The sequence below is a fragment of the Carettochelys insculpta genome, chromosome 5, assembly GCF_033958435.1.
Source record: "Carettochelys insculpta isolate YL-2023 chromosome 5, ASM3395843v1, whole genome shotgun sequence".
NCBI classification, from domain to species: domain Eukaryota; kingdom Metazoa; phylum Chordata; order Testudines; family Carettochelyidae; genus Carettochelys; species Carettochelys insculpta.
In genome coordinates, this window is record NC_134141.1 from 105,319,911 (window position 1) to 105,346,905 (window position 26,995).

The 26,995-nt window shown below is 41.4% G+C and overlaps 2 protein-coding genes across 6 annotated transcripts in view; one reads left to right on the forward strand and one right to left on the reverse strand.

The window, feature by feature from the left end:
• NADK2 (NAD kinase 2, mitochondrial) overlaps positions 1-26,995 on the forward strand; it is an 80,662-nt gene that overhangs the window by 17,311 nt on the left and 36,356 nt on the right. For all 5 annotated transcript variants that reach the window (XM_074995659.1, XM_074995656.1, XM_074995658.1 and 2 more), the window contains exons 2-6: positions 1,963-2,051; positions 4,441-4,529; positions 6,640-6,721; positions 17,361-17,444; positions 25,810-25,946. In XM_074995659.1, coding sequence (XP_074851760.1) covers positions 1,963-2,051; positions 4,441-4,529; positions 6,640-6,721; positions 17,361-17,444; positions 25,810-25,946 — 481 coding nt within the window. The remainder of the gene's footprint in view (positions 1-1,962; positions 2,052-4,440; positions 4,530-6,639; positions 6,722-17,360; positions 17,445-25,809; positions 25,947-26,995) is intronic.
• The window catches only part of SKP2 (S-phase kinase associated protein 2), a 68,358-nt gene continuing 44,262 nt past the window's right edge, over positions 2,900-26,995 (reverse strand). The window contains exon 10 of the mRNA XM_074995662.1: positions 2,900-3,332. Within this exon, the coding sequence (XP_074851763.1) occupies positions 3,329-3,332 (4 nt within the window). The 3' untranslated portion in view covers positions 2,900-3,328. The remainder of the gene's footprint in view (positions 3,333-26,995) is intronic.

Consider the following 26,995-nt stretch of genomic DNA (forward strand, 5'->3'; position numbering starts at 1 on the left):
GATACTTGTACTACCTTCCTGTTGCTTTAGGTTCATTATTGACTCGAGCTGTTAAACTGTATAGCGTAATTAGACTGAGATTACGATGTAAATAGATCACAAGTATACATGCCACAATAGTAGTTTTCATTTAATTTTTAGACAGAAAAGTAAATTTTTAAAGTAATGTCTTCAAATAAGTTTTAAGTGCACTTGCACTTATAAAATAGTAAGCTCTGTAGAAATTGGCTGCCTTAATGATGCAGTAGGTCCTTCACCATGGAGCATGAAAGGGCACCTGAAGTGTAAATTGAGTTCTGTAGCCATCAAATATGTAGGGAGATGGTGAATGAGGGGCACCGTATTGTATTTCAACAAAAATTGTAATAAAAATTAATAGTGTTATCTGGTGGCGCAAGTCTGGATTTTTGGATCCCATTGTGCTAAGACTGCATAAGCACACTGACACAAAGTCCATGCGGTGTGTTTTTTAAAAAATAAATTAATAAATAAAGGCTGAAGGAAAAAATTCTAGTATACTCATTTTACAGTTGGAAAAACTGAGCTACAGATGAACTAATTAGCTGAAGTTCACATGGGGAGTTTATGACAAAGCTGGGAACTGAACTTGGATGTGTTGAATACTAGTTCTTTATCACAAGGGCACCCTGTCTTGTGTCTCGGTGTGTTTTTTCTGTAGTGTTTAAATATCTGAACAGTTCTTCAAAGGGTACCCACAAGCAATGCCCTTAACAACTCTGTCAACTGCCTTTCAAGGAGAGAGTGATGCTAGAATACACTTGTTAACTGATTACTCTCTCTTGTATTTGGTACAGATTGTTTAGAAGTCCTAGGAATGAAGACTTTTTTTAAATACAAGAGGGAATATTATTTCTAGCACTGTTAGGCATCTTTGCTCTTATCTCAAACATGGCTCAAAGAATATTTATCTCCATTTGATTAGCCATGCAAAAAAAAAACATTAATTATCTACTGTAATAAAGTAGTAATTCAGTGTTTCGTTCTTTTTGGTCTTTTTTACCTGGCTGGTAGACAGGTTTTTATAGCACAATATTCATTTGAACTCTTTTCAGGTTTAATTGGTAGTCATAATTCTAATTCTCATATGTTCTATTTTATTAGTCTTAATTTATACTTTATATCAGCAGTTCCCAATTTTTTGGAAATGGGGGCCCATTTTGACAATTCAGGGAGACTTTGTGACCCAAGACAATTCAAAACCAGCAGTGGGGGGATGGTTCTCCCCTGGGAAAAATGGACCCCCTCAACCCCCTGGTTTAAACTCCTCTCAGCCCCCACCCCCCTCAGGCCAGATTTTTGGAAAGCTTAGGTGGGACAGGCAGACCCACCCATGGGATCCCCAACCAGGGCTGCCTGTCCCGCCTAAGATTTCCAAAAACTGGCACAGGCTTCCTTTATCACAAGGGCACCCTTTCTTGCATCTGGCAGCCCTGCTGCTGTGGGCCAGCTGGGGTGCAGAGCCTGGGCCAGTAGTGCCAGCCACAGAATCCCTAGGCTTAAACCCTTCTCAGCCCACACAACCCCTCCACCTACCTCACATGAGTTCCACGCACTGCTGCTGCTGATCCTTCACTGGGCCTCTGCCATCACCTCCTCTGCACAGCTGCCCCCAGCCCTCCAGTTCCCTTTCCCCACTTGCAGCATGGGTGATTCCCTGCCCTGCTGCACTGAAATGGGACTTAATTTAATTGATTTAAGGGAGGGATCCCTTCTGCTGGCTGTTAAACCAATTAAATTGAGTTTCATTTCTGCATGGCAGGGCAGGGACTGTAAACCGGTGGAGTGAGTGGTGGCAGAGCCGCAAATGCTTGGAGCTGCCCAGTCAGCTACGCTTACCAAACCTCATTGTGACCCATGGGTTGGGAATCCCTGCTTTATGTGAACATGTTCTTTTCTGTTTGTTCAATAGCATTCTCTATAATGTCACTTTGTCTTCTGCAGCTTGCGCTGAAGGGATCTAACTACAGCGGACTACTGGAGCGACATCACATTCATACAAAAAACGTTGAGCATGTTGTAGACAGTTTACGGTAAGAATATACAGGAGGTTTTCTTTGTGTGTGGTGTGTTTGGCTTTTTCTGACAGACAATAATTTTTCACTAAGTATTTCTTGGGTACCAAAAGTCCCTGTTCTATAAAAGCAAGCATCCTGTTTCTTCGAGTGATTGCTCATGTCCATTCCACTTAGGTGTGCACAAGCTGCGTGCACAATTGTTGCAAGATGTTTTTTCCTTCACGGGTACCCTTCAGACCAGCAGGGGTGCCACCATCAAGAGACGCTGTTATGGTGGTGCATAAATTCCCCTGCTGAGCTCCCACCCCCTCAGTTCCTTCTTCGCACCTGTGATGGTTGTTAGAGCGTTCAGTCCTTGCATTATCTGCAAGTGCCTCCCTTAGCTAGTTGTATTTAGGGTTTTTTCAGTTTACTGTTGGTGGTTAGTAGTTAAAGTTGTGAGTTGGGATTCCCCACTTTCCCTGGTCTGAGGAATGTCTCAGTCCTTGGGTTTCAAGCCATGCTACCTGCTTGAAACCTGTGCATAGAGGTGATTCCCATAACCCTTAAGTGTCTGGAAGAAGATCACCAAGCAGACCATTGTAAAATCTGTAGGGGTATCAAACTGCATATGAAAAAGGAAAAAGATACACAGTTGAAACTTATATTGGAGGTGACATTCAGAGCACAAATGGAGCCAGGCATGTGTCAGAACTCCCTTTATTCACTTGAAGCCTCCCTACACTGTTTTTTAAAGAGAGGCTGGGTGAGTTTGCAGTTTCCCCTTTTCTTGCAAAGGTCATAGGTCAGTTCCACCTCCATCAGGACATTTCTTCTGGTCCCCCACCCGCCCTCCCCCAAACCTCCAACAAGTAATAAAGAACATGCACTCTGCTCTTTGGCTGTTAGAGAGGCATTAACATATTATTTAGAGCATACAAAACTCTTCTGTAAGTGTCCCCAGCTTTTTCCTCCCCATAGTGGAAAGGATGACAAGTATGCCACTGTCATCACAGTGCTTATCTAGGTGGATTGCATTGTACGTTAAAGCCTGTTACAACATTGCAGGAGTGCCAGCCCTACCTTGCACGGCATGTTCTATGACGGCTAAGGCCTCTTCTGCAGCCTTTCTGGCATAGGTGCCCATATTCAAATTATGTAGGGCAGCCAGCTGGTCATCAGTCCTTACGGTCACCATGTATTTCGCTATCTCTCAGTACTGGAGGGATGATGCGGCATTTGGCAGAGCCATGTTTCAGTCCATGTCTTCTTAACCCCAGGCCACACTGCCATCAGTCCATTTAGCTGTGGATTCATCTAAATGGAATGGACACGAGCAATCAGAAAAAAACCATTCATCTACCTTTCATAACTGTTCAAGATTTGTTGCTCATGTCCATTCCAGTCCATTTCCTTCGAGTTATGGCAAGAAGGAACTAAGCAGGTGGGGGCCTACTAACGTTATATACGTGCTGCCACATAGGCATCATGCTAGGGAGCTCCACTGCTGGGCCAACAGGTACCCCAAAGGGAAAAGGTCTTCTGACAATTATGCATTCATTCATGTTGTTTCCAGTTAGGTGTACATGCTTCAACACATATCAAAGAACAACAGGTTGGAAAGGTAGGTAATTATTTTATCACAAGCTTTTGCTCACTTCAGCTGTCCGAATGGGTCATGTTGACAGGATGACTACCTAGTCACATGGTTTCTAAGACCATTCCTAGTAGGTCTATAACATGTCATTCCCGCTCCACTCTACACATAATACATGTTTTTTTCCATTCTGTATTAGGCTGATCTATTGTGCCATATGGTGTATTAGGCTGAGATTATGATGTAAATAGATCACAGGTTTGCCATGTATGTGGTGCAGCCTTACTCCTGGGGCTATATAGTAAAGAAAATAATAACACTTTAAATGTACCTATCCGAAGTCAAATTGTAGTAAATGTAGATAATCCACTTTTTAAAATGAAGGCTGAAGTGAATACTTTTAAGGAAGGGTTAGAATAAAGAAAGTGGTGATTTCTGGTTAGATCAAGTATATAGTGCATGAAGTTTCTGGCTAGAGAAAAGAAATAACATAAATGTTAGTGATTGTATATAGGAATGGAACAACATAGAGAATATCTTTCATACAATTGATTTAATTAAAATATTGTGTACATAGCCTTTCCCACACAAGGCATTTCAAGTTTTTTAACTATAGCTATTTCTTCAGGATAATAGCCAACTTGTATTAAATGTGTGGTTCTAATTCTTCATCTTTACACCGTTTCTGAGTACATTGACCGAAAGTATTCATAAACCTAAATATAATTGTAACTTGTTCTTTAAAAAACCTGCACTTCATATTCCTCTGAAAGCTTGAATTAGTATGTGCTATATGATTCCTTTTCCAATTATTTCTCTATCTTTTAGGAATGAGCAGATTGATGTCCGTCTTGTTAAACGCCGCGAATATGATGAAGACACTGTTCGGTGGGCAGATGCTGTTATATCAGCAGGAGGTATTAACTTGTGCTTGAGGAAAAAAGTTGTCTTGGATTTAAGTAAATTTTAGTAGATGGGTTTGAAGCTGTAGGTTTTCTAAAATATATCCACTTCTATTGAAAATATATAACTGCTGTAATTAATTTGGCAAAAGTAAATTACAGCATAATTAAATTTCTTAGCACACTCATCCTCTTTTTACTCTTACTTTAATTTAAAATTATAAGGAAGTGAACACAAATGTATAGCCAGTTTGGTAAAGTTTGTGTGGTACAGCATGAAATAAATACTCATGTGAAAACCAAACAGTATGTTCTGATAGAAACCTTCTCATGCCTAGTTGTCTGGTAATAAAGATAAGTAGTTTATTTTTCTCCCACTACTTACACGCTCTTTCCTCCCCACCCTACCCCCAACCAGTCTCCTGCTCACATTCACATTCATCCAGTTAGCTTGATCATTTAAGTAAAATAATAGCCAAAGGACTAAATTTAATAGTTCAAAGACTGCTCATAAAAGCCTGGTGTTCCATTGTAAAACAAATGCCCTGCCAGACAGTTGTCCCTAAATGCTTCTTGTAGATGTATCATAGAATATTAGCACTGGAGGAGGCTACAAGGGGTCATCAACTCCAGTCCCTGGCACTTGTGGCATAGCTAAGTACCATCGAGCTCATTACGTGACAGATGTTTATCTAATCTGCTCTTAAAGGATCTCTAATGATGGAGGTTCCGTAATCTCCATAGGCAATTTATTCTAGTGCTTAGCCACCCTGACAGGAAGTTTTTCTTAGTGTCAGCCTAAACTTGTCTTGTTGTCATTTAAGCCTATTGCTTCTTGTCCGATCAGAGTTTAAAAAGAACAATTTCAATTCCCTCTCCTTTTAACAATCTTTTAGATAATTGAATGCTGTTATGTCCCCTCTCAGTCAGTTTGATTCGTCTGAAAAACAATTATTTAGTCTTTAAAAGAGAAGACTGAGAGGGGACCTGATAATAGCTTTCAGGGTAGGTGTTCAACAAATTCAGAGGCCTCCAAATCCCCTCTTCAGCAAGTTGGGAGGAACAGTCTCTCTTCTTCATCCATACAGTTGCTCATTGCTGTTGCTCTATCTCTTACCTGGCTTTTGGGGCATGTCTGTTAACTTTTTCTCCTTCTCTGACCTTCTGATTTTTGGTGGTCTGCTGTGTACTGCTTTCTAGGGCGGGACATAGAAATTGATCTGATTTTTGTCACTTTCAAAGCTGCATAAACTGTTCTGAATAGCAGCAGTGAAAACTAATGAAATTCTGTTCCATTTTTACTTTCTTGGAAAAATTCTAATTACCGGCAGCGATACTGGAGCTGCTTGCAGTGTGTGCTTGAGTCTGTATTCATTTGTACTTGCTCACGTTTGGCAGATCCTCTTCGCAAATATGAGGACTAGAAATTTCAGATGAGCTTAAAATTTAATGAAGTTGGTGGTATTTAACTTGGGAAAGATTCCTATTTGATTTGAGTAGCGAATTTTTAAAAGCTCTGTTCTTGTGGAAACATCTAAACCTTTGTTGGATAATAAATAACAGGAAGCCATAATTTAATTCACGTACGGTTGAAGCAGAACTAAAACCCAAATGCTGTTTCTGAAGTGCACGACTGACATTAGGAATTCTATTACAGTTGTGCTTTTTACCCCACTGACAATGCTTGTAGTTTTGTTTTTTTAAAAAATGCCCTTTTTTGTTAGAAAAGGTAGTTAAAGAAGTTTGTCTTCTCTTACATTTCAGTTTTTAACAAATAAAAAATCTCCACAGATACTAGGATTTGCCAATACATAATGTGTTGTCCAAACATCAGATGCTTTCCGTGCTGCTCCATTGTACTTATAAACTTTAGATTTTCACTGAAATTCTGAATGCATTTAATATCTTGTTATTAGCTAACATTCATTTGAAGGTCAGACAGATGTCTTCCATTCAGAATAATAGTTCACTGTTCTACTTTTGTGCAACCTATTTAACTTACTGTCACTAAAAATATATTAAAATGCAATTGCAACAATGTCTGTATGTAACATTAAATTTAGATTGGAATACTTACATTCTAAAGTAAATATAATCAGCTGTTCTTTATACTGTTTTCTTTTAGGTGATGGTACAATGTTGCTGGCAGCAAGTAAAGTCTTTGACAGATTTAAACCAGTTATTGGAGTAAATACTGATCCTGAAAGGTAAGAGCACCACATTTGGAAAAGTACTCTCTCTACTTAATTGTAAACCACAGTACATGATCTTAGTACATAAAGTTCAGTATTATCAACTAGAAATATTCTTACTTATGTCCGCAGTCAGTAGCCCTTTTCATCCATGTTCATGTGAATCGAGCTTTATTTGAATCATGTGCTAGCTCCAAAGCTTAAAAAAAAAAAAGTATAAACTTTAACCTCCCTTTATTAACTGCTATTGTCGCAAGATGAGACTATTTCTTGTTTCCTGAAAATCATGGAATCATAGGGTTGGAAGTGACCCTCAGAAGGACATCAAGTCCAGCCCCATGCTCAAAGAAGGACCAATCCCAGCTAAATCATCTCACCCCAGGCTTTGTCAAGCTGGAACTTGGACTTCTAGGGAAGGGATTCTACCACTGCCCTAAGTAACCAATCCAGAGCTTCAACACTCTTAGAGAATTTTTCCTAATATCCCACCTGGACCTTCCCCAACAGCAAATTGAGACCGTTGCTCCTTGTTCTTTCATTTGTCACTTCCAGTTTAGTGTTATCTGCAGATTTGCTGAGGGTACAATCCATCTCCTCATCCAGGTCACTAATAATGACATTGCTTAAAACTGGCCTTAGAACTGACCCGGGGGTACTGCACTTGCTACCAACTGCCAACCAGACATAGAGCTGTTGATCACTACCCACTGAGCCCAATGATCCAGCCAGCTTTCAATCTATTTATAGTCCATTAATAGTCCATTAATCCAATCTGTTCTTCTTGAACTTGCTGGTAATGATACTGTGACAGATCACATCAAAAGGTTTGGTTGGTAAAGTCAAGGTGTATATTAAATCCACTACCTTCCCCAAATCCACAGAGCACTTTACCTCATCATAGAAGGCAATCAGTTTTGTCAGGCATAGCTTGCCCAAGTTGACTATTCCTGATCACTTTCCTCTCCCTCCAAGTGCTTAAGATTGGATTCCTTGAGGATCCTCTCCATGATTTTTCTGGGAACTGAGGTGAGGCTGACAAGTCGAGTTCCCTGGATTCTCCTCCTCCCCTTTTTTAGAGATGGGCACTACATTTGCGTACTTCCAATCATCCAGGACCTTCCCCAATCACTATGATTTTTCAGAGATAATGGACAATGTCTCTGCAGTTTTATCATGTAACTCCTTCAGCACCCTCCAACGCATTAGATCCAGTCCTATAGACTTGTGTATGTCCAGCTCTTCTAAGTAGTTCTTAACTTGCTCTTTCTCCACTGAGGTGTGCCCACATCTTTTCCATTCTGTGTTGCCTAGTGAAACACTCTGGGAGCTGACCTTGTCTGTGAATATAGGCAAATAAAGCATTGAGTACTTCAGCTTTTTCCACATTTTGTCACTAGGTTACCGCCGTCATTCAGTAAGGCTGCGTCTACGCTTGCATTCCTCTTTCAAAAGCAGTGTAGACACTTTCCTCTTTATGGGAAGAAGGATTCTTTCAAAGATGGGGTTTACTTTCGAAGCAGCTGTGTCTTAACTGCTTTTCTTCTTTTGAAAGAATATGCAAATGAGGTACCAGATATGTAAATCTGCACCTCATTTGCATTTTGTTTCCCTCATTTTCATGCCTCTTTCAAAAGAGGAATGCAAGTGTTGACGCAGGCTAAGTGTCCTACACCTTCCCTGACCAGTCTTATTGCTAACATGTCTGTAGAAACATTTCTTATTCCTTTTCCCATCCCTTGCTAGCTGCAACAGCAGTTGCACTTTGGCCTTCTGGATTACACCCCTGCATGCTTAATCAGTATATTTAAATTTTTCCCTACTGATCTGCTCATGTTTCCACTTCTTATAAGATTCCTTTTTGCGTTTAAACTCATTGAATGTTTCCCTGTTAAGCCAGGCAGGCTGCCTACCTTTTTTAACTGCACGTTGGAATGGTATGTTCCTGTGCTTTTAAAATACAGCCACCTCTCCCAGGCATCTTCTTTCCCCGCCCCTTCATGTGAGCATCCCAGGGGACCTTACCCATCAGTTTCCTGAGGGAATCAGTCTGCTTTTCTGAAATCCAGGGTGTGTATTTTGCTGCTCTCCTTTCTTCCTTTGGTCAGAATCCTCAATTCAACCATCCCGTGATCACTTTCTAGATTGTCTGTCTGTGTACTTCTGTATTGGTCTCCCACCAGACATCAGAGTGATTTGAAGTCCCCTATGAGAACCAGGGCCTGGGATCTGGAAGCTTCTGCTAGTGGTTTGAAGAAGACCTCATCTACTTGTCCGCCTATTCTGGTGGTCTGTAGCAGACCGCCACCATGGTGAAGAAAGCTGGAGGTGCTCTGGCCTGGCCTGTGGGAGGGTATCCGGCTAGAGCTGCCTGTTATACATCCAAAATGATTATTCTGCCATCACTCTTCAAATGAACATCACTGTGAATCAGGCTGTTTTGTCAAAATATTATTTTATTAATGACTTTGCAGTGTCTAAATTTGCTGACCAGTTGTCAGAGGAATATAAAAGGTGTTTAGTGCTGATGGTTGAGTGATTTTTATAGATTTGTACATCTTTTCAGGCAGTCGTGCCACAGATACAGCTGTATGTTCTGTAGCCACTGCAATTGTCATACAGCATTCTTCCAGGGAATAGCTTTCTGGCATTCCAGGGGAGCTGCAGAATACAGTGGAGGACTTAATTTTGGAGGATCTTGAATTCTTTTCTGATGAATAAGATGATGCTGTGTATGTGCAACCTTTGTATCTCCCTTCCTTTCCCCAACTCCCCTTTCGTTTTACAGGGGCACTTCTCACAAGACTGTATTACTTCAAGAGCTATGATCTTTTCTAGAATTGTTCATTGAAGTTCTTCACCAGCAGAGACTTTTGTTCCTGGTATTTCACGTCCAAATAAATCTGGTGGCCTGTGCGTCCTTCTAGATTTAAGAAAGCTGAACAATTTCATCAAGAAAATCAAGTTCACGATGGTTGCTCTTTTCCTTTCCATTGAGATTAGTGTGCTATTAGCTTATGCTGCATTCCACCCACAGGACGCACCTTAGATTCATTTCGTGCACTAACAACAACCAGCAGCTGATGCCTCCTTTTGGACTGTCATCAATCCGAAGGGTTCAAGTAAATTGCAGTTGTAACATCCCACCTTTTCCGCTTTGGCATTAAAATATTTTTATCTGGATGACTGACAAGGTTATGGAGCATCAAGCAGCCAGGTACAAAACACCATTCTAATCAGTTGTTCTCCCATCTAAGTCTGAAGCTAAATTTGGACATATCATAATTATCACCCACACAGTGCACAACCAGCATAGGAGCAGGTCCTTGACACTAGGACAGCCCTGGCTTATTTTTCAAAGGTAAGGTATCTGTAGTCTTTCTCCCCACCCCCAGCCACCAAAAGGCACCAGTGCTCCCCATTGACAACAGTGTACACCTTTCTTCATCTTCTTGGCCTCATGCACATACGTATCTCCTCATGGTAGACTACTCCTTTGCTGTCTGCTGGCCTGGTGCCATTGTTATGTCATCCTTCCAGACACCCTCTGAACATGCAGATTTGAGTGTTTGCATGAGAGCTTTAGTCTCTTGATTGGTGTTTGGATCCCCACATTCTTCTTTGAGTAGTATCCCTATGGGTGCTCCACTGTAGGTATAAGGGTGCCCATGCGCCTCCTAACTGGCAACTTTTGATAGCAGGGTCCATTGAGCTCACGTGTGTGCTCTCCCTCCTGTATGGTCTGCTATCTAGCACTGCATGGGTGAAAGCCCCTCACTTCCTTCACCACCACAGAGCCCCATAGAGAACTCCAGGATAGAGGAGAGGAGGGTTGTGGAACACCTTTAGGGACACACATCTTAAAAATCATTGTTACTGCACAAGTAACTTCCTCCTCTTCTTTGAGTAGTGTCGCTGTGGGTTCTCCACTGTAGGTGACTCCTAAGCGGTACTGAACACTGGCGTCTGGGACTTTAAAGAGGAGTCTGTTACTACATAGAGTATTATGGAGTCAAAGATGGCGGTAGGAGCCCAGTCTTCATTGATCACGTAATGTTCTGCGAGTGTGTGGGCAGAAGTCCCAGCTGCTATCCTGGAGATTGCTGATAGGAATATCTGTAAGGAATGTGACAAGGTAGAAATGGACCTCATGGAGTGTGTATGGACCTGGGATGGGACCATGTGCCCTTGCTAATCATGATTAATGTAATCAGACCTATTTGGATAGTCTTTTGAGCCAATATCACAGCTTAGAAATCATTCTGTGGACAAAAGTAAAAGTTTTTAGGGAATTTCCTACTATCCTTAGTCCAGTGCAATTACAATGCTAGTGTTCTTCTAATACATAGCATATGCAGAATCATCTCCCTGTTGTCACACAATACTTATGGGGAAAAAAATTGGGAGATGGGTCTGTTGATATATCTGGAAATGCAGATAGTGGTGGGAAAACTTGAGGCACAGCCTTTTGTTTGTTTGTTTGTTTGTTTGTTTTTTTAAATTAAAAGGACCATGAATGGCAGGTGTGCCATCAGGGCTGCTTTTTTCTTTTACATGCCTAGTTGAGGAGATGGCAGTTTCAAATTGATTCTCTTGTACATGTGTCTTCACAGACATGTGTGAGAGAACAAGCTGCCGTGAACTCAAAGGAAGGTCTAGTCAAAGCCCTGAGAACAAGGTAGACATCCCAGGCTGAAGAGCATGGTGTCACGAGTGAGAAGAGATTCTCCATTCCCTTAAAGAATCTATGCATCTAGCTGGTGAGCAAACAGTGTTTGTGTACTAGTTGGTGGAAGGACAATTTCACTGCAAGATGCACCTTAATAGAACCAAGTGAAATTTTTGACCCTTTGAGGTCTAAAATGCAGTGTAAAATTGGAGTGAAGATGAGGTTAGGTCTATGTGGGTAGAACAGCCATAACTTGGAACAGTTTCCATTTTGTAGGTATGTCGCTTAGTCACTTTGGCTGTGGAGTGACACATCTTTCAGCTACTCAGAGCTTTTGGCCTCTAGGCCTTGAACTAAAAAGGAGCCACACCTGCAGGCCTAGGATGCAACAGGTTGGGGTAAAGGAGCAACCCATTGTTCTGAGAGAGCAGTGAGGAATCAGCTGATGAGGAACAAGAGAACATATTGCCATCTGTGCAGGTATAAGACTCATACTTATCTTGGTCAGAAGGGGGCAATCAGAGCAACTCTCACTTTGTCTTGTTGAACTTTCAACAGGGTTTTGGATAGAAGAGAGAAACTGGGAACAGGCATAGAAGAGATCCCCATCCCATGGAAGGATAAGGGCACTTCTGAGGGAAAGGTTCCACAGGCCAGGCCTGGGGCAGTAACAAGGATATTTATTTTTCCAACAAAGAATGATGAGATCTGTAATCATTTTTCCCCAAAGGGGAAAATTACTTGTAAAAACAGCTCTGATTTCAGTTCCCACTCATGTTTGTACCAGAAACTCTGACTGAAGCTATATCCCTGATAGACAGCTGGGAAGAGTGCCTTGTGAAGGATGCACCATTTCTGAAGGCTGAGTGCTTCGTTGACGAGCAAGGATGATCAAGGTTACCCTAAGCAATTTATGTAAAACATAGACCTTCAGTCCTGACCTTCATTTGGGTATTCCTGAGGAAAAGACAGGAATGTGTGCAAGCGTTCCTACCAGCACTTAGCTCCAAAGTGTTATGGAGGGTCATTTCTGTGGAAGCGATTTGCCCTGAACCTTGGGCAAGTCCCCCAGGGTATTTGGAGGGCATCTGTCCCAGAGTGATGAATATGTGTACAGTATTGAGTGCTCAAAGAGAAAGAGGGAAAAAAATACACCCTGCAGGCCTTGGCACCAAAAGAGACGGCGGGGGGGGGACCACATACTATGGAGTGCTTGGCCATTTCTTGGCACCCAGGACAGTGCTCTCTCCCCCAGCTCTTCTTCAGCAGCGGCTGCATATCTCTCGAGAAGCCAGAGGCAGTCAAGCTCTGAGGTAATAGTAAAGAGACAGGCAGTTACCATACTGCGTCTGAAAGAGTGGTACTCAGGAATCTTTTGGCACCAGGTGTGATAAAATTCCCATCTAGGGAATGCTCTGCATTTTCCCTTCCATTAGTATTGACAATGTACTGTGAACATAGGGAGCCCATGGTAGTGCAGGAGCTATGTTATCCTAGCAGGTGCTCTGCATCCTCTCAGACATTGGTACTGATAAAGTACGACTCCTTTGTGGAAGCGTGAACCCAGTGTACAAAGTAAATTCTGGTACCCTGGAGACTGGCTGGTTGGGGAAGGGCAGCAATCACCATTACATGGTACCCGGGCCTTGGTATCAAGCACACCCAAGCACTAAGAATTGCTCCTGACACTAAGCAGTCTACTGCCAATACCTCCAGTCAGTGCTGCCTCTACCCAGAGACAAGTCTGACAGTTGTCAGGAAGAATTCATGACCTGCTGTCACAGTACAAGGATCCTCCCCTGTTCCATGGTGCCAACCCATAATTGTGGTGTGGAATCGATGGAGACCCCATTTTCCATCCCCCCATGGCTTTATTGCAACCTTTGGGCAATAGTCATACACATGTCACAGCCATGCAGTGTGTCTGAGTCCATCAGATTGTCTGTCCGTCTGGCTGGCCAGAGCTCCTAAGCCAAGGCTGGAGGAAGCTTTTTACAACAGGAAGGAAGACTCAGAGGAAGCTACCTCTCCAGCAAGCATCTCTTTATCAGAAAAGCCCCCTTCTATAGGCCATTCTTAAAGAGGATCTGATGATAATCACATTGGGCTAGATATGGTGTAGCTGATACAACAGCCTGCTCAGTCTTCATGATGGTGGTACTGAGGCGCAGGCTTCTTGGCTGTAGCTTTCTGGTTTGCCCAGATAGGTGAAGAAGACTTCCAGGATGAAGGGCCCAAACTTTTCACAGAAAAGACAGATCCTCTCCAATCCTGGATTCCTGGACCACATGCTCCCTAGGAATCTACACTGCAGGGCAGAAGAAAGATGCACTATGGCTTGTAACTGTATAAGAGGGCTAGGGCTCAAAAGTGGAAGCAACCAGCTTCCCAGTTCACTACCCATCAACCCAGCTCTTCTAAGCACTTTTTATAGGGCGATCAGGGACATGATTTATGTTGCAAGATCAGTTGCAACCTGCAATGCGCTTCAGAAGTCACCTGTGACCATTTCAAAGAGACACTATTCAGTTTGCATCCCTTCCCATCCAACTCTCCCTCCTTGTTCCCTGTGAGAGACCCTTCTCCTGGGAACCTACTTCATCAGGAAATATTTCATTTGTTGTGCCAATGAACCATTCTTGGTGCAACTCAGGACTGCAAAGGGGTTTTCTCCCATTATTTTCAGTCTTCAAAGTGATGCAAGGTTTGAGTCCTGTTGTAAGGGCATTAAATGATATGGGAAGATATAGATGTTCAAGATGGTCCTGGTAGTAGCTATTATTCCAGCTCTAGAATGACAAGATTTCCTACTATGTATGTTTGGGCAAGATTCTTTTCAGTACAGACTACTCCACAGAGATGATTCTGCACGGTTCTCATTGAACTGAAGCACAGACCCAGGTACAGCGACCAGAGTTTCAGGGGCACACTAACCACAGTACACAGTCTTCTCTTTATGCTGATGGGATAAAGCTATGGAATGGGTGTACAATCAGTCATATTCTCATCATAGCAACATATCTTCCAGGCACACATCTCAAACCCCTTAGAAAATGCTCTCAACAAACACTTTTCCCCAAGATTAGGAATGGGAGTTGAATTCCTGAACTTTCTATCACCTCTTTCTGGCCTTGGGGTTTCTAAAGTCGAGCAATTTTGCCTCTGCCACTCACAGGAGCTTCAGATAAGTTTATTGAAGACAAGGGCTCTGTCTTCATTCCCTGGGAAAAATCTTTCCTCGTTCCATAGTTGAGGAGCTTTTTGTATGCATTTCTCCCCAGTGTATCTAATAGTAAAAGTGGTGGACAAGATTAGGAAAGGCAAGGTCATAGTAATAGTACTAACATGCCCAAGACAGTCCTCGTATTCTTAATTCATTCACCTGCCATTTGTCAGGTAGTCAATGTTTTGCCCATTCCTTGTATCCTATCTTGAAATACTAGTCAGATTTTCCACCCCAATTTAGAAATTCTTCAACTGCTTATCTTTCCCCAGTTGAGGAATTTTCTGTGTTCTCATCCCATGACACTGAGATTTATCAAGAGGTTGAGGAAACATTTCCCTCATATTAACCCATTTGAGTGGTACTTAAGATGTCCTGTGAGACCTCCGTTTGAACAAATGTCTCTCTGTTACCTCCTTAACCTTTCCACAAAGATGGCCTTATGGTTGCTCTACCTATGCTCCTCGCTTTTTCAGTATTTTTCAAATATGAGCATTTTTTATATCCATTTCTTAAATTCTTACTAAAGAGCTTCTCTGAATTTAATATGAGCCAGATCATCTATCTCCTAGCCTTTCTTCCAAAACCAAATCAGCCCAGAGAAGATGTTGCATTTCATCTCTTAGGTGTCTAAAGGGAGTTAGCCTTCCATCTGGACCCTGAAGCAAGCTGTTTTGTAAGTCTCCTATTCTGTTCTTATCAATTGTTAACCGAGCCAAAAGGACTAGGGTTTCCACTCAGACTCTCCATATAGATTTCTGGATGTATTGATTCTTGTTATGAATCTGCTTATATACAATCTCCATTTCCACAAAATCTCTCTCTAGCATTACTCAAACATGTTTCTATTGTGGAGATTTACAAGGATGCAACTTGGGATTTCATAAACACCTTTGCCACTCGTTATGATGGTCCATTCTTCTAGATTGGATACTGCCCTGGAAAGTGGAGTTGTGTCTTTGATCTTGGACTTAGCTAGAGGTAGAAGATTGGAGCTAAGGGTACCGTTGGGTAGTTACATCAAGTTAAGCATGCAGTGGGGAAAGTACTTGAAGAAAGGAAAGTTATTTACCTCATTCACTAATTAGAATTTTCTGAGATGTGTGTCCCTGTGGCTGCCTGACCACATGTGCTGCTTTCTTTCCATTTTCGAGTTTCCTGTAGGGCAGGGGTGAGCAAACTTTTTATGTCAGGCCCCAATTTTCATCTTACGGTTAGCAGCCTTCTCTACACACACCTGTCTAATGTAATCCAAATTGACTGACAGAAATTTTGATTATGTTCATGTGGGGGAAAAACCCTTTCAGCACGGATCAGAAAAGTATGTAGAATGTAAAAACTTTATTAAAAGTATATAAATATGAATGCATACCCACAAAAACAGTAACATATTTCAGCATTTGCAGTGAGATAGATGAGCCTGAGGCCCCAGCAGCAGATTGTGCTGCACCTCTTTTATGAAATTTCATGCCCCCCGAGGGGGCCCATCCCCTACTTTGCACACCCTTGCTCTTGGGAACTTGCAATGGAGAAGGAACTGAGCATGATTTGCCTGCCCAGTCTTATATCGCCTCAGTGCCCGCCCTGAGGATGTGCACAGCAAGCACATGCACAGGCCAAAAGAACACTGCTGTTGAAAATCTCCAGTTGAAGTTGCACGAGTGCGTGCACACCTGAAGTGAAGCACTATAGGGGGATGCATCTCAACTCTATTTACTCTACAAGGTGAGTAACCTCTCTTTGTGGTCTATTTAGAAGTGCATAAATACCAAGCATAGAAAGTGATGAGGTTCGTACAGCTTGGTGTACAGACAGCACTAGATACTAGTTCAGCTCCTAGAAGAAAGGGGGGTTAAAAGCTGTGTTTGGCCTGCTATCAACAGGCTTCCAAAAGAGTACCTGCACAATTAGTACTGGTATTAATATATTATCTAAGTATTCATGTGGCCTCCCATCTACATAGTATCAGAATGCTTCACAGTTTAATATCAACAACTTTTATGAATAGGGAAATTGTCTCTCTATTTACAGAGACACAAATCAAATGATATGCCTTTGGCGATAAGTAAGCTTGTATAATAAATCCATTTCCTCATTTCACTTAAAATATTTGGCAGCCCAAGACAGTCTGCTCTTTTGAACCCTATTCATTAGAGCTGCAGTGGCACAAAATAAATACCTCTTTCATATGCCAGGTCAAATCAAGGGTGGAGAAGTGTTGCTTAGTTGTCAATTTAAAAAAAAGTTTGACTGTATATTGATGAAAAGTGATTGAATAACCATAGAGACCAGACTCTTGCAGCTACAAAACGGGTACATAGCCCACAGTGTGAGTTTGCCCTCTCCACTTCCACTGTGCCTCAGCCCTTGTCTCTTACAGATGACGGAGTAGGTCTGTCTCTGCTTTGTGTTTGTTTCTTTGCCAGATTTGCCAGGAAGACTTCCTAGGTGAGCTAGTTTTGATTTTGAATATACACAACTTATCTGTTGTGTTGAATCATACTCTGTTTTCACATCGGCTACCAAATCCATCTGATAGCAATAACACCCAATAGCCTTTTTTTTTTTTTTTTTTCGGGATTTGACTTAGATACCTACAGGTGAAGGCTCTATAACCCATTGCTGCTGCATAATGTCTGACTCTCCAATGAAATTAGAGTTCGTAACCACTTTTAGGAAATGAAAATCTAACAAGCAGAGATCTCAAATGTCCTATTCTCACTGCTTTCACTGCCACCCCATTGTTCTGTCTTTTTTACTTTTAGATCTGAAGGCCATTTGTGTTTGCCTGTGCGATATACACACTCCTTTCCAGAAGCATTACAGAAGTTTTATCGTGGTGAGTTCAGGTAGGATTCTGTGATCTTTGTTTTTACAAAATATATTTCCTGAGATCATGTGTAATGATGGGCAGCTTTGCTAACAGAAAAGAACATTAATAAGTGCATTAACACATGAATTGTGTTTTAAGGCTTAACATCTTGAAGGATGACTGTGATTAAGGTATTGAATTGGGGTTTGGGAGACCTAGGTTTCTTTCCACTAGAGCTGTCAAATGATTTTAAAAATCACAGTTGTGTGATTAAAATTAATATTGCTAATAGAATACCATTTACTAATATTTTTGGATGTTTTATACATTTTAAAATAGACCAATTTCAGTTACAGCACAATAGAAAGTATATGGTGCTCACTTTATTTGCTCTATAAAGAAAAAATAGTATTTTTAATTCATCTCAAATGAGTATTATAGTGCAATCTCTATCATGAAAGTTGATCTTACAGTTATATAATTATGTACAAAAAAGGTGCATTCAAAAACAAAATAAGAAAGTTGATTTTCTTTGATGGGTCAGGTCTCATGTTTCTGTATCTTAGTGTTGATCTTTTAAACATTCTGAAAGCATGCTCCACAACTCGTTCATTTTAGATTTTGGGTGGCACCTCAGATTCTTAAACCTTGGTCAAGTACTGTAGCTATTTTTAGGAATCTCACATTGGTACCTTCTTTGTGTTTTGTCAAATCTGCTGCGAAAATGTTCTTAAAACAAATGTGTTGGGTCATCATTCAAAATGGCTGTAACATGAAATATATGGCAGAATGTAGGTAAAAGAGAGCAAGAAACATACAAGTCATCCTCAAGGAATTCAGTCACCAGTTAAATCAGTGCATTATTTTTAAAGAGCTTAACCAACATGGAATCATGTCCTCTGGAATGGAGGTTGAAGCATGAAAGAGACATACAAATGTTTAGCACATCTGACAGTAAATACCTTGCAACTCTGGCTACAAAAGTGTCATGTGAACTCCTGATCTCACTTTCAGATGGCATTGTAAATAAGCAGGTGGCAGTATCTCCTATCAATGTAAACAAGCTTGAATAGTAACAGAGAGCTAGCTGTGCTAGTCTATATGCTATGAAAACAAAAAAGCAGTCCAGTAGCACTTTAAAGACTAACAAAATAATGTATTAGGTGATGAGCTTTCATGGGACAGACCTACTTCTTCCAATCATAGCCATACCAGAACAGACTTAATATTTAAGACACAGAGAACCAAAAATAGTAATCAAGGCTGACAAATCAGAAAAATTATTAGCAAGGTAAGAAAAATCAGAGAGCAGAGGGGCAGAAAGGGGGTGGGGGGAGTCAAGAATTAGATAAAGCAAAGTATGTAAAAGAGCCCTTATAATGAGCTAGAAAATTGTCATCCTGGTTCCAACCATGTGTTAATGTGTCGAATTTGAATATAAGAGTTCAGCAGTCTCTTTCCAAAGGCTGTGAAAATTACTTTTCAGTAAAACACACAGACTTTCAGGTCATTAACAGAATGGCCCACTCCATTAAAGTGCTGGCTGACAGGTTTGTGAATTAGGAGTGTTTTTATGTCTGTTTTATGCCCATTAATTCTTTGTCTAAGAGAGTTTGAAGTCTGTCCAATGTACAAAGCATGAGGGCATTGTTGGCACTTGATGGCATATATGATGTTAGTTGAGGAACATGAGAATGTGCCCGTGATTCTGTGAATAACCTGGTTAGGTCCAGTGATGGTATCTCCAGAATACATATGTGGACAAAGTTGGCAATGGGCCTTGTTGCAAGGAAATGTTCCAAGATTGGTATTCCTGTGATGTAGACTGTGGCTGTTGGTGAGAATCCTCACAAGGTTGGGAGGTTGTCTGTGAGAGAGAACAGGCCTGTCACCTAGGGCCTTCTGGAGTGTTGCATCCTGATTAAGGAGAGGTTGTAGGTCTTTAATAATGTGTTGCAGTGGTTTGAGTTGGGGGCTGTAGGCACGCTTCTGGCTTCCATCCTGCACAAACAACTAGATCCATAGTTTACAGTCAAGCCCTTAGGTACAATCGCATTTGCTCTGATCCTACTGACAGAGACCAAAAACTACTAGATCTATACCAAATATTCATTAACCTGAATTACCCACCAGGAGAAATAACAAAACAAATTGACAGGGCCAGACGAATACCCAGAGATCAGCTACTCCAAGATAGGCCCAAAAGAGTCAAGAAGAGGACACCGCTGGTCATTACCTATAGCCTCCAACTCAAACCGCTGCAACGCATTATTGAAGACCTACAGCCTATTCTTAATCAGGATGCAACACTCCAGCAGGCCCTAGGTGACAGGCCTGTTCTCTCCTACAGACAACCTCCCAACCTTATGAGGATTCTCGCCAACAGCCACAGTCTACATCACAGAAATACCAATCCTGGAACTTTTCCTTGCAGCAAGGCCCGTTGCCAATTTTGTCCACATATGTATTTTGGAGACACCATCACTGGACCTAACCAGGTTATTGACAGAATCATGGGCACATTCTCATGTTCCTCGACTAACATCATAAATGCCATCATGTGCAAACAATGCCCATGTGCTTTGTATATTGGATAGACTTCAAACTCTCTCAGACAAAGAATTAATGGGCCTAAAACAGACATAAAAACACTCCTAATTCACAAACCTGTCAGCCAGCACTTTAATGGAGTGGGCCATTCTGTTAATGACCTGAAAGTCTGCGTTTTACTGAAAAGGAATTTTCACGGCCATTTGGAAAGAGAGGCTGCTGAACTCTCTTACATTCAAATTTGACACATTAACACGTGGTTGGAACCAGGATGACAATTTTCTAGCTCATTATAGGGGCTCTTTTAGATACTTTATCTAATTTTTGACTTCCCCCACCTCCCTTCTGGCCCTCTGCTCTCTGATTTGCTCACCTTGATAACAATTTTTCTGATTTGTCAACCTTGATTGCTATTTTTGGTTCTCTGTGCCTTAAATACTGAGTCTGTTCTGGTATGGCTGTGATACGAAGAAGTGGATCTGTCCTATAAAAGCTCATCACTTAATCATTTTGTTAATCTTTAAAGTGCTACTAGACTGCTTGTTTGTAAACAAGCTTGTTTGTCCGAGTGACTGGTAGAACAATAAATAAGACCAAGTAGACATATGGGCTCTAAAGTTACGTATAATTTTGGTTTTGAATGCAGTTGTAACTTACAAATACAGATTTTTGTTACACACTTTCATGGTAAAGAAATTGCACTTCAGTACTTGAATGAGGTGAACTGAAAAATACTGTTTCTTTTGTAGTTTTTACAGTTGCTATATTTGACTGTCTTACTGAAAATGTAGTAAAACATCCACAAATATTTAATAAATTTACAGTAATCCCTTGATTTACACGGAGGTTGTGTTCTGGGCAACTTCTGTGTCAATGGAATTTCACATAAATTGGGAAACGGGCAGCTGGGGGAAGTGGAGGGGGCATCCCTGTGGCCCCCGGCTTCTCTGAGTTTGGGGCACACAGCTGCTTGCCCAGTGGTTTCTGAGAAACTACGTCTCAAGCAGCTGCATGCCTGCCGGGCTCCCCAGCTGTGCCCAGTACACAGACAGCTGTTTGCAGTGCTGGTGCTCCCAACCATACAGCAAGCCTCTCTGTGCACAGGGCTCCCCAGCTGGGAGAACTGGTGCTGCAAGCAGCTTTCTGTCCAGGAGAACAGCCTGACTCATGGCTACCACCCCAACAAGGAACCACTCCTGTCAGGGGCAGCAAGAGTCAGGCTTCTGCCCCTGACAGGAATGGTGTCCCTCTCCAGTCAGGGCCATCAGTTGCATAAACCAGAGACACGTTCAACTTGATTGTGCGTATCTCGAGGTTTTACTGTAACTTGGTATTGTGGTGTTCAACAGTGCTATTAATTATGATTAATTTTTTTTAAAATGCAGTTGTTTGTATTAATTGCATGAGTTAGCAACGATTTAATCAACAGCCCTGTTTCTAACTCTACCAGAAAGTCATGGTGTGCTCTTGGGCAAGTGACTTAAGCTCCCTATCTTGGTTCCCAGTTTGTAAAATAATACTTCCTTCATGGGGTTGTTGTGAAAATAAATTCATTAATGCTTGTGAGGCACTCAGTGCAGTAGTATGACCATATTCGTATCTAGAGGGATAGAAGGATAAGTAACTACTATATGTTACAGATTGCATAGTTAGTAACTGCTAATGTGAGAACCTTGCAATTGTTTATTAACAATTGGAAATTGTTAACAGAGTGGCTTAGCACAAACTAAATTGATGGAATAATTTCTGTGCTGTAGCTGGTAAGATCCTGGCACACATCCTTTACAACTGCCTTTCACTACATGGCCGCGTCTACACGTGCACGCTACTTTGAAGTAGCGGCGCCAACTTCAAAATAGCGTCCATCACGGCTACACGCGTTGGGTGCTATTTCGAAGTTGAAATCAACGTTAGGCGGCGAGACTTCGAAGTCGCTAACCCCATGAGGGGATGGGAATAGCACCCTACTTCAAAGTTGAACGTCGAAGTAGGGCACGTGTAGCCACTCTGCGTCCTGCAACATTGAAATAGTGGGGTCCGCCATGGCAGCCATCAGCTGAGGGGTTGAGAGACGCTCTCTCTCCAGCCCCTGCGGGGCTCTATGGTCACCGTGGGCAGCAGCCCTTAGCCCAGGGCTTCTGGCTGCTGCTGCGGCAGCTGGGGATCCATGCTGCATGCACAGGGTCTGCAACCAGTTGTCGGCTCTGTGGATCTTGTGGTGTTTAGTGCAACCGTGTCTGGGAGGGGCCCTTTAAGGGAGCGGCTTGCTGTTGAGTCCGCCCTGTGACACTGTCTGCAGCTGTGCCTGGCACCCTTATTTCGATGTGTGCTACTTTGGCGTGTAGACGTTCCCTCACAGCGCCTATTTCGATGTGGTGCTGCCCAACGTCGAAGTTGAACGTCGACGTTGCCAGCCCTGGAGGACGTGTAGACGTTATTCATCGAAATAGCTTATTTCGATGTCGCTACATCAAAATAAGCTACTTTGATGTAGCGTGCACGTGTAGACGTAGCCTATGTGTTCAAAATGTCATTATTTCTGAAAGCCAGTGTGGCTTTCATGTTGGTAAAGGCTGCGCCGACATAATATTTACAGCCAGACAGATTAAAACAGAAATGTAGACAGCAAAATCAGGACCTCTGTCATTTCTTCAACTTGACCAAGGTTTGACACAGTCAATAGAAATGGGCTCTGGAAAATTCTCAGATGAATTGGCTGTCATGAAAAACTTATCAACATTATTAGGTCTTTTCATGGTGGCATGCTTAACTGCATCCTTAACAATGGAGAGACATTAGCATCTTTTGAAATATTGAATGGTACAAAGCAAGGATGTATCCTTGCTCCTCTCCTTTTCAAAATCTACTTTTCAATTATGCTGTTAGTTGCTTTTAAGGACAGCACGTTGGGCATACTTATTCAGTTCCCGACAGATGGCAGTATTTTCAGTCTCTGAAGACTTCAGGCTCGCAGTACAGTGGCTACTACAACTATCTGTGACCTTCTGTTGGCTGATGACTGCATTGTGGCTTATTCAGTGAAGGATGCACAGGAGCTTTTTCATCACTTGGTGACTTCTGCTCACTGTTTTGGACTCACAGTGAGCCTCAAGAAGACTGAGGTTATGCCTCAGCCTGTTAGGAAAGAGTCCAGAACTCCAGTGATCACTGCTGCTGGTACAGTCCTTAAGTCTGGTGACAAGTTCTGCTACCTCTGAAGCATACTGTCCTCTAGCATAAACATAGATCATGACGTATCTGCTCAATTAGCCAAAGCCTTTGGAAAAATTGATCAAATGCTTATGGAATGACCATGGTATTAAATTCCATATTTAGGTAGCTGTTTGTCGGGCAGCTGTCCTGAATATCCTGCTGTATAGCTTGGAGTTATGGACAATATATTGCCTCCATATTTTGAAACTCAGCTAGTTCCAAATGCGGTGTCTGAGGAAGATTGCCTACATAAATTGGTGGGACAAAATTCCTCACACAGAGGTTCGTAAGCTGTGAGATGTCATGGGCATTGAAGCAATGCTTATGAACAGACAGTTTCACTGGATTGGTAATGTTACGAGGATGTACGGATACCAAAGATGGTCTTCTATGGCTAGCTTGCTCATGGAAAGTGCTCTGTTGGTGGTCTGTATAAGCACTGTAAAGACATCTTAAAGGCCAATGTGAAGTCATGCAGCATACCTCCCAGTGAGCTGGAAACTCTAGTTCAGGACAATTGTCCTGGCATCAAACCATAGAACACACTTTTAATTGCTTTGAGAGTAAGTTTATCCAGGCACTGCAGGAAAAGCATAGGCTCTGAAAAGAATGTATCATGCCTGAAGTTAGCGATTTTTTTTTTTTTTTTTTTTTTTTTTTTTTTTTTTTTTTTTTTTTTTAATGTGACATCTATAATCAGCTCTGCCAATCGAGGATTGGTTTAGTCATTCACCAATGGCATCATAGAAGATGAGATCTGTTGATCAATGGCTCAGTCCAAGGCAAAGGAAGATATTTGTTCAGGGACTGATGAGCAGGTAACTAGAACTAAGCAGGATCTCAGTGCAATTTGCATTAGAGGGTAAGCTGTAACTGTGAAAGGAACAATGCCATAGAAGCTTAGAATTGTTCTCAGAATATATACCAAATTTGAGACCTTTGTTAAGAGGGACAATATATTTTTGGAATTTTAATATCCCCTAAAACATAATTTTTGTGCTTACATTTTGCTCATGAAATTAAATGACATAATTGTAGTACATTATTTGCATTGTTGTAATGCTTAGGAGGGTCAGAGATAGACCAGGACACTTTTTTTTTGCTAGGTACTTTACATGTTACTATTTGGCACAATTTATTACTGTTACTGGTAAATTAAGTTTATAATGGGTTTTAACATAAACTGGACTTATGGCATGGCATGTAGACTCAAGTTGACGTGTAGACTCAAGGGAGTAAAACGTAAACAAGTATGGTCAGTTTATCAAGATTGGTTATGAATTACTGGATGATTCAGTCTTCACGGGTAAATGGAGTGTCAATACTTCAATACTGGTAATTCTAGTAGTACTCTGACACTTTAAGCAAGAAAGCTTTCTAACTTTACATCAGTTTAAGTGGTTCAGTTCTACTGATGTTACTGGATAGAGTTCTGGTGTGAACAGCCTTCATGCTATTGCAACAGTTGATCAGACCTGGTCACAGCAATATTAGATGATATGGTGTCAAAAAGCTATTGTAGCTGTAGGCTTGTGTGGTATAACTGTTTTATGGTTAATACCTCTGGAAATAAATCCACTGCTTTGAGGCTTCAGCCTCTCCATAAGTAAAATTCCAGATTGGCACTAGAACTGCTCAAAGACAAGGTTACTAGATTTCTTTTTTAATGTGGGCAAAATGTATTTTCCCCTAGCCTCATGCCTGGAAACCTCTGAACAATTTTGGTTGAAAATTTCCCCCAAAATTCTGCTGAACACTGATACCTGCCATATAAAATTTCAGTCAGAGGAATAACTTGCTAAAATGTTAAAGCAGGGTCTTGTAGGAAGTGTAGGGCAACCTTAATAGTGGGATGCCACCAGCCCCACCTACAATAGTGTGATGGGGTAGTGTAAAGCTTCCATTAACACACTTTCTTATGTGCTGTTGTGTATTCTGTATAAAGCTGAGACTCCTAAACGTCTTTGAGGAACAAAACAAAGGATTTGTTTTAATCTGCAGTCTTTTTTTAAGGCGAGCCTTAGAGCCTTCTGAGAAAGGAATTTGAGGTTTAATAAGTCAGTTGGGTTTGCTACTAATTGTCATACCTAATTCTCATAATCAGCAGGTGGGTAAGACTGCATTTAAAGCATCTATCTGGAACTGCTTCAGCAATTTAGGCTTTCTGCTCAAAAGTGGAGAAGAAACAGCTGTAGTTTCTTTCAGGTAGAATAGGGAAGGAGTGAGGAGGAATTCAGCTATGGAGAATAGACAGAACATTGCACCAAGTAGGGGAAGAAAGGAAAGGATATATATAAATATTGTCCTTTGAGTGATTCCTGTGTGTATTCCACTGTGGGTATGCCCAGACCCAGAGAATTTATCATCCAGCATTTAACAAATGAGAAATGTGTGTAAATACATGTTTGTATCAATTCTGTAATTGACAGATTTGGTGGTAGAAATTGGTAAGCATTTTAAACTGACGTATGAAATTGGATGTCTCCTTTTTAAAAAGACTGCTATATCTAGTTACTTAAATTTTGAGAGAGATTGTATCAAATACAATAATTGTATCCAGTGACTCAGTGAAAAGGAGTCTTTCTCTGATGAATGTTTTGATGGCTTCAATGCTGGTACCAACCTTTTCTTTTTCTAAGGTGGCAGTGGCGGCAGCGAATCCGGATGTATCTTGAAGGAACTGGTATTAACCCTACCCCTGTAGATTTGCATGAACAGCAGTTAAGCCAGGAGCAGCACAGCAGGGCCCATGTTAATGGAAGATTCCATGATCAAAGTATGTTGAACTGGTATTGTGAACTGGTATTGTGAACATAATCAAGAAAACTTATCAGTGCTTACTTGAATAGTCAGTTGGATGTGTTATGTTTTATTTTGGGATGTAGTTATTAGAGGCTTGTAAAATTGTCATAAATGCATTAATATAATATGAGTGAAAGGGTTGTTGGTCCGTTAGCTCAGGCCACAAACTTGGAGCGGCTATCATGTCTTGAGTAGTGATGGGCAACCTAAATTGGTAAGTGGGCTGCGTAAGTGGACTTCTTCATCTCAGTAGGCCAAAGACTGACGTAACCAAGGGTATGTGTACACTTAATGGGCCTAAAATGGTGTTCCTGGTGTTTTGCTTTTGGATGAAATTATTCCTGAAAAAGAAAACACTGTGTTGTGGGGCAGTTAAAACTCACAGAGGGGAAAAATAGCCCATTTTACAGTTTCCAGTATGCATGATATCTATGATAAGGTAATATCAATATTTTATGACGGAGCTGAAAGTCGTCATCCTAAATACTTAATACTAACTATGTAAGACTATTGCAGTTTTCAGTCCTGGGAAATAAGCATCAATAGGCCAAACTTTGAAAGCTGATGATTCCCCCAGGGATAAAGCAGTGTTTTCAGATATGTGGTGGCCATGCAAATCCTGCTTTACCTGCATAAAATTGGAATCTTGAATGGCAGCAACAGAGGTCATGTGTGCACCCTGTGCTTCCTTGTGTTCCTGTCCCAGCAAGTGTGCAACTTAGCAGTTGTTAGTTTTGTCCTAAGTCTTCTCAATCTCTTTATGTAACATTGTGAACTCTCCTGTTTTTATTGACATATCACTGCCATGAATGATATTAATCTGTTTTAACTGAATCTTCACCTTTAGAGCCCTCTGTACAGAGGGAGCCACACTGATGCATACTCAGATTAAATAAATGTTCTTCTTACTAACAGTATAGTTATTTTACCCTGTGTTTACGTGGACTGTGTGATATGTGGGATTCACACTGATTGCAAAACATGCCCTCCATCCCTTTATTTTGGAGTCCTTAGCACCCTGGT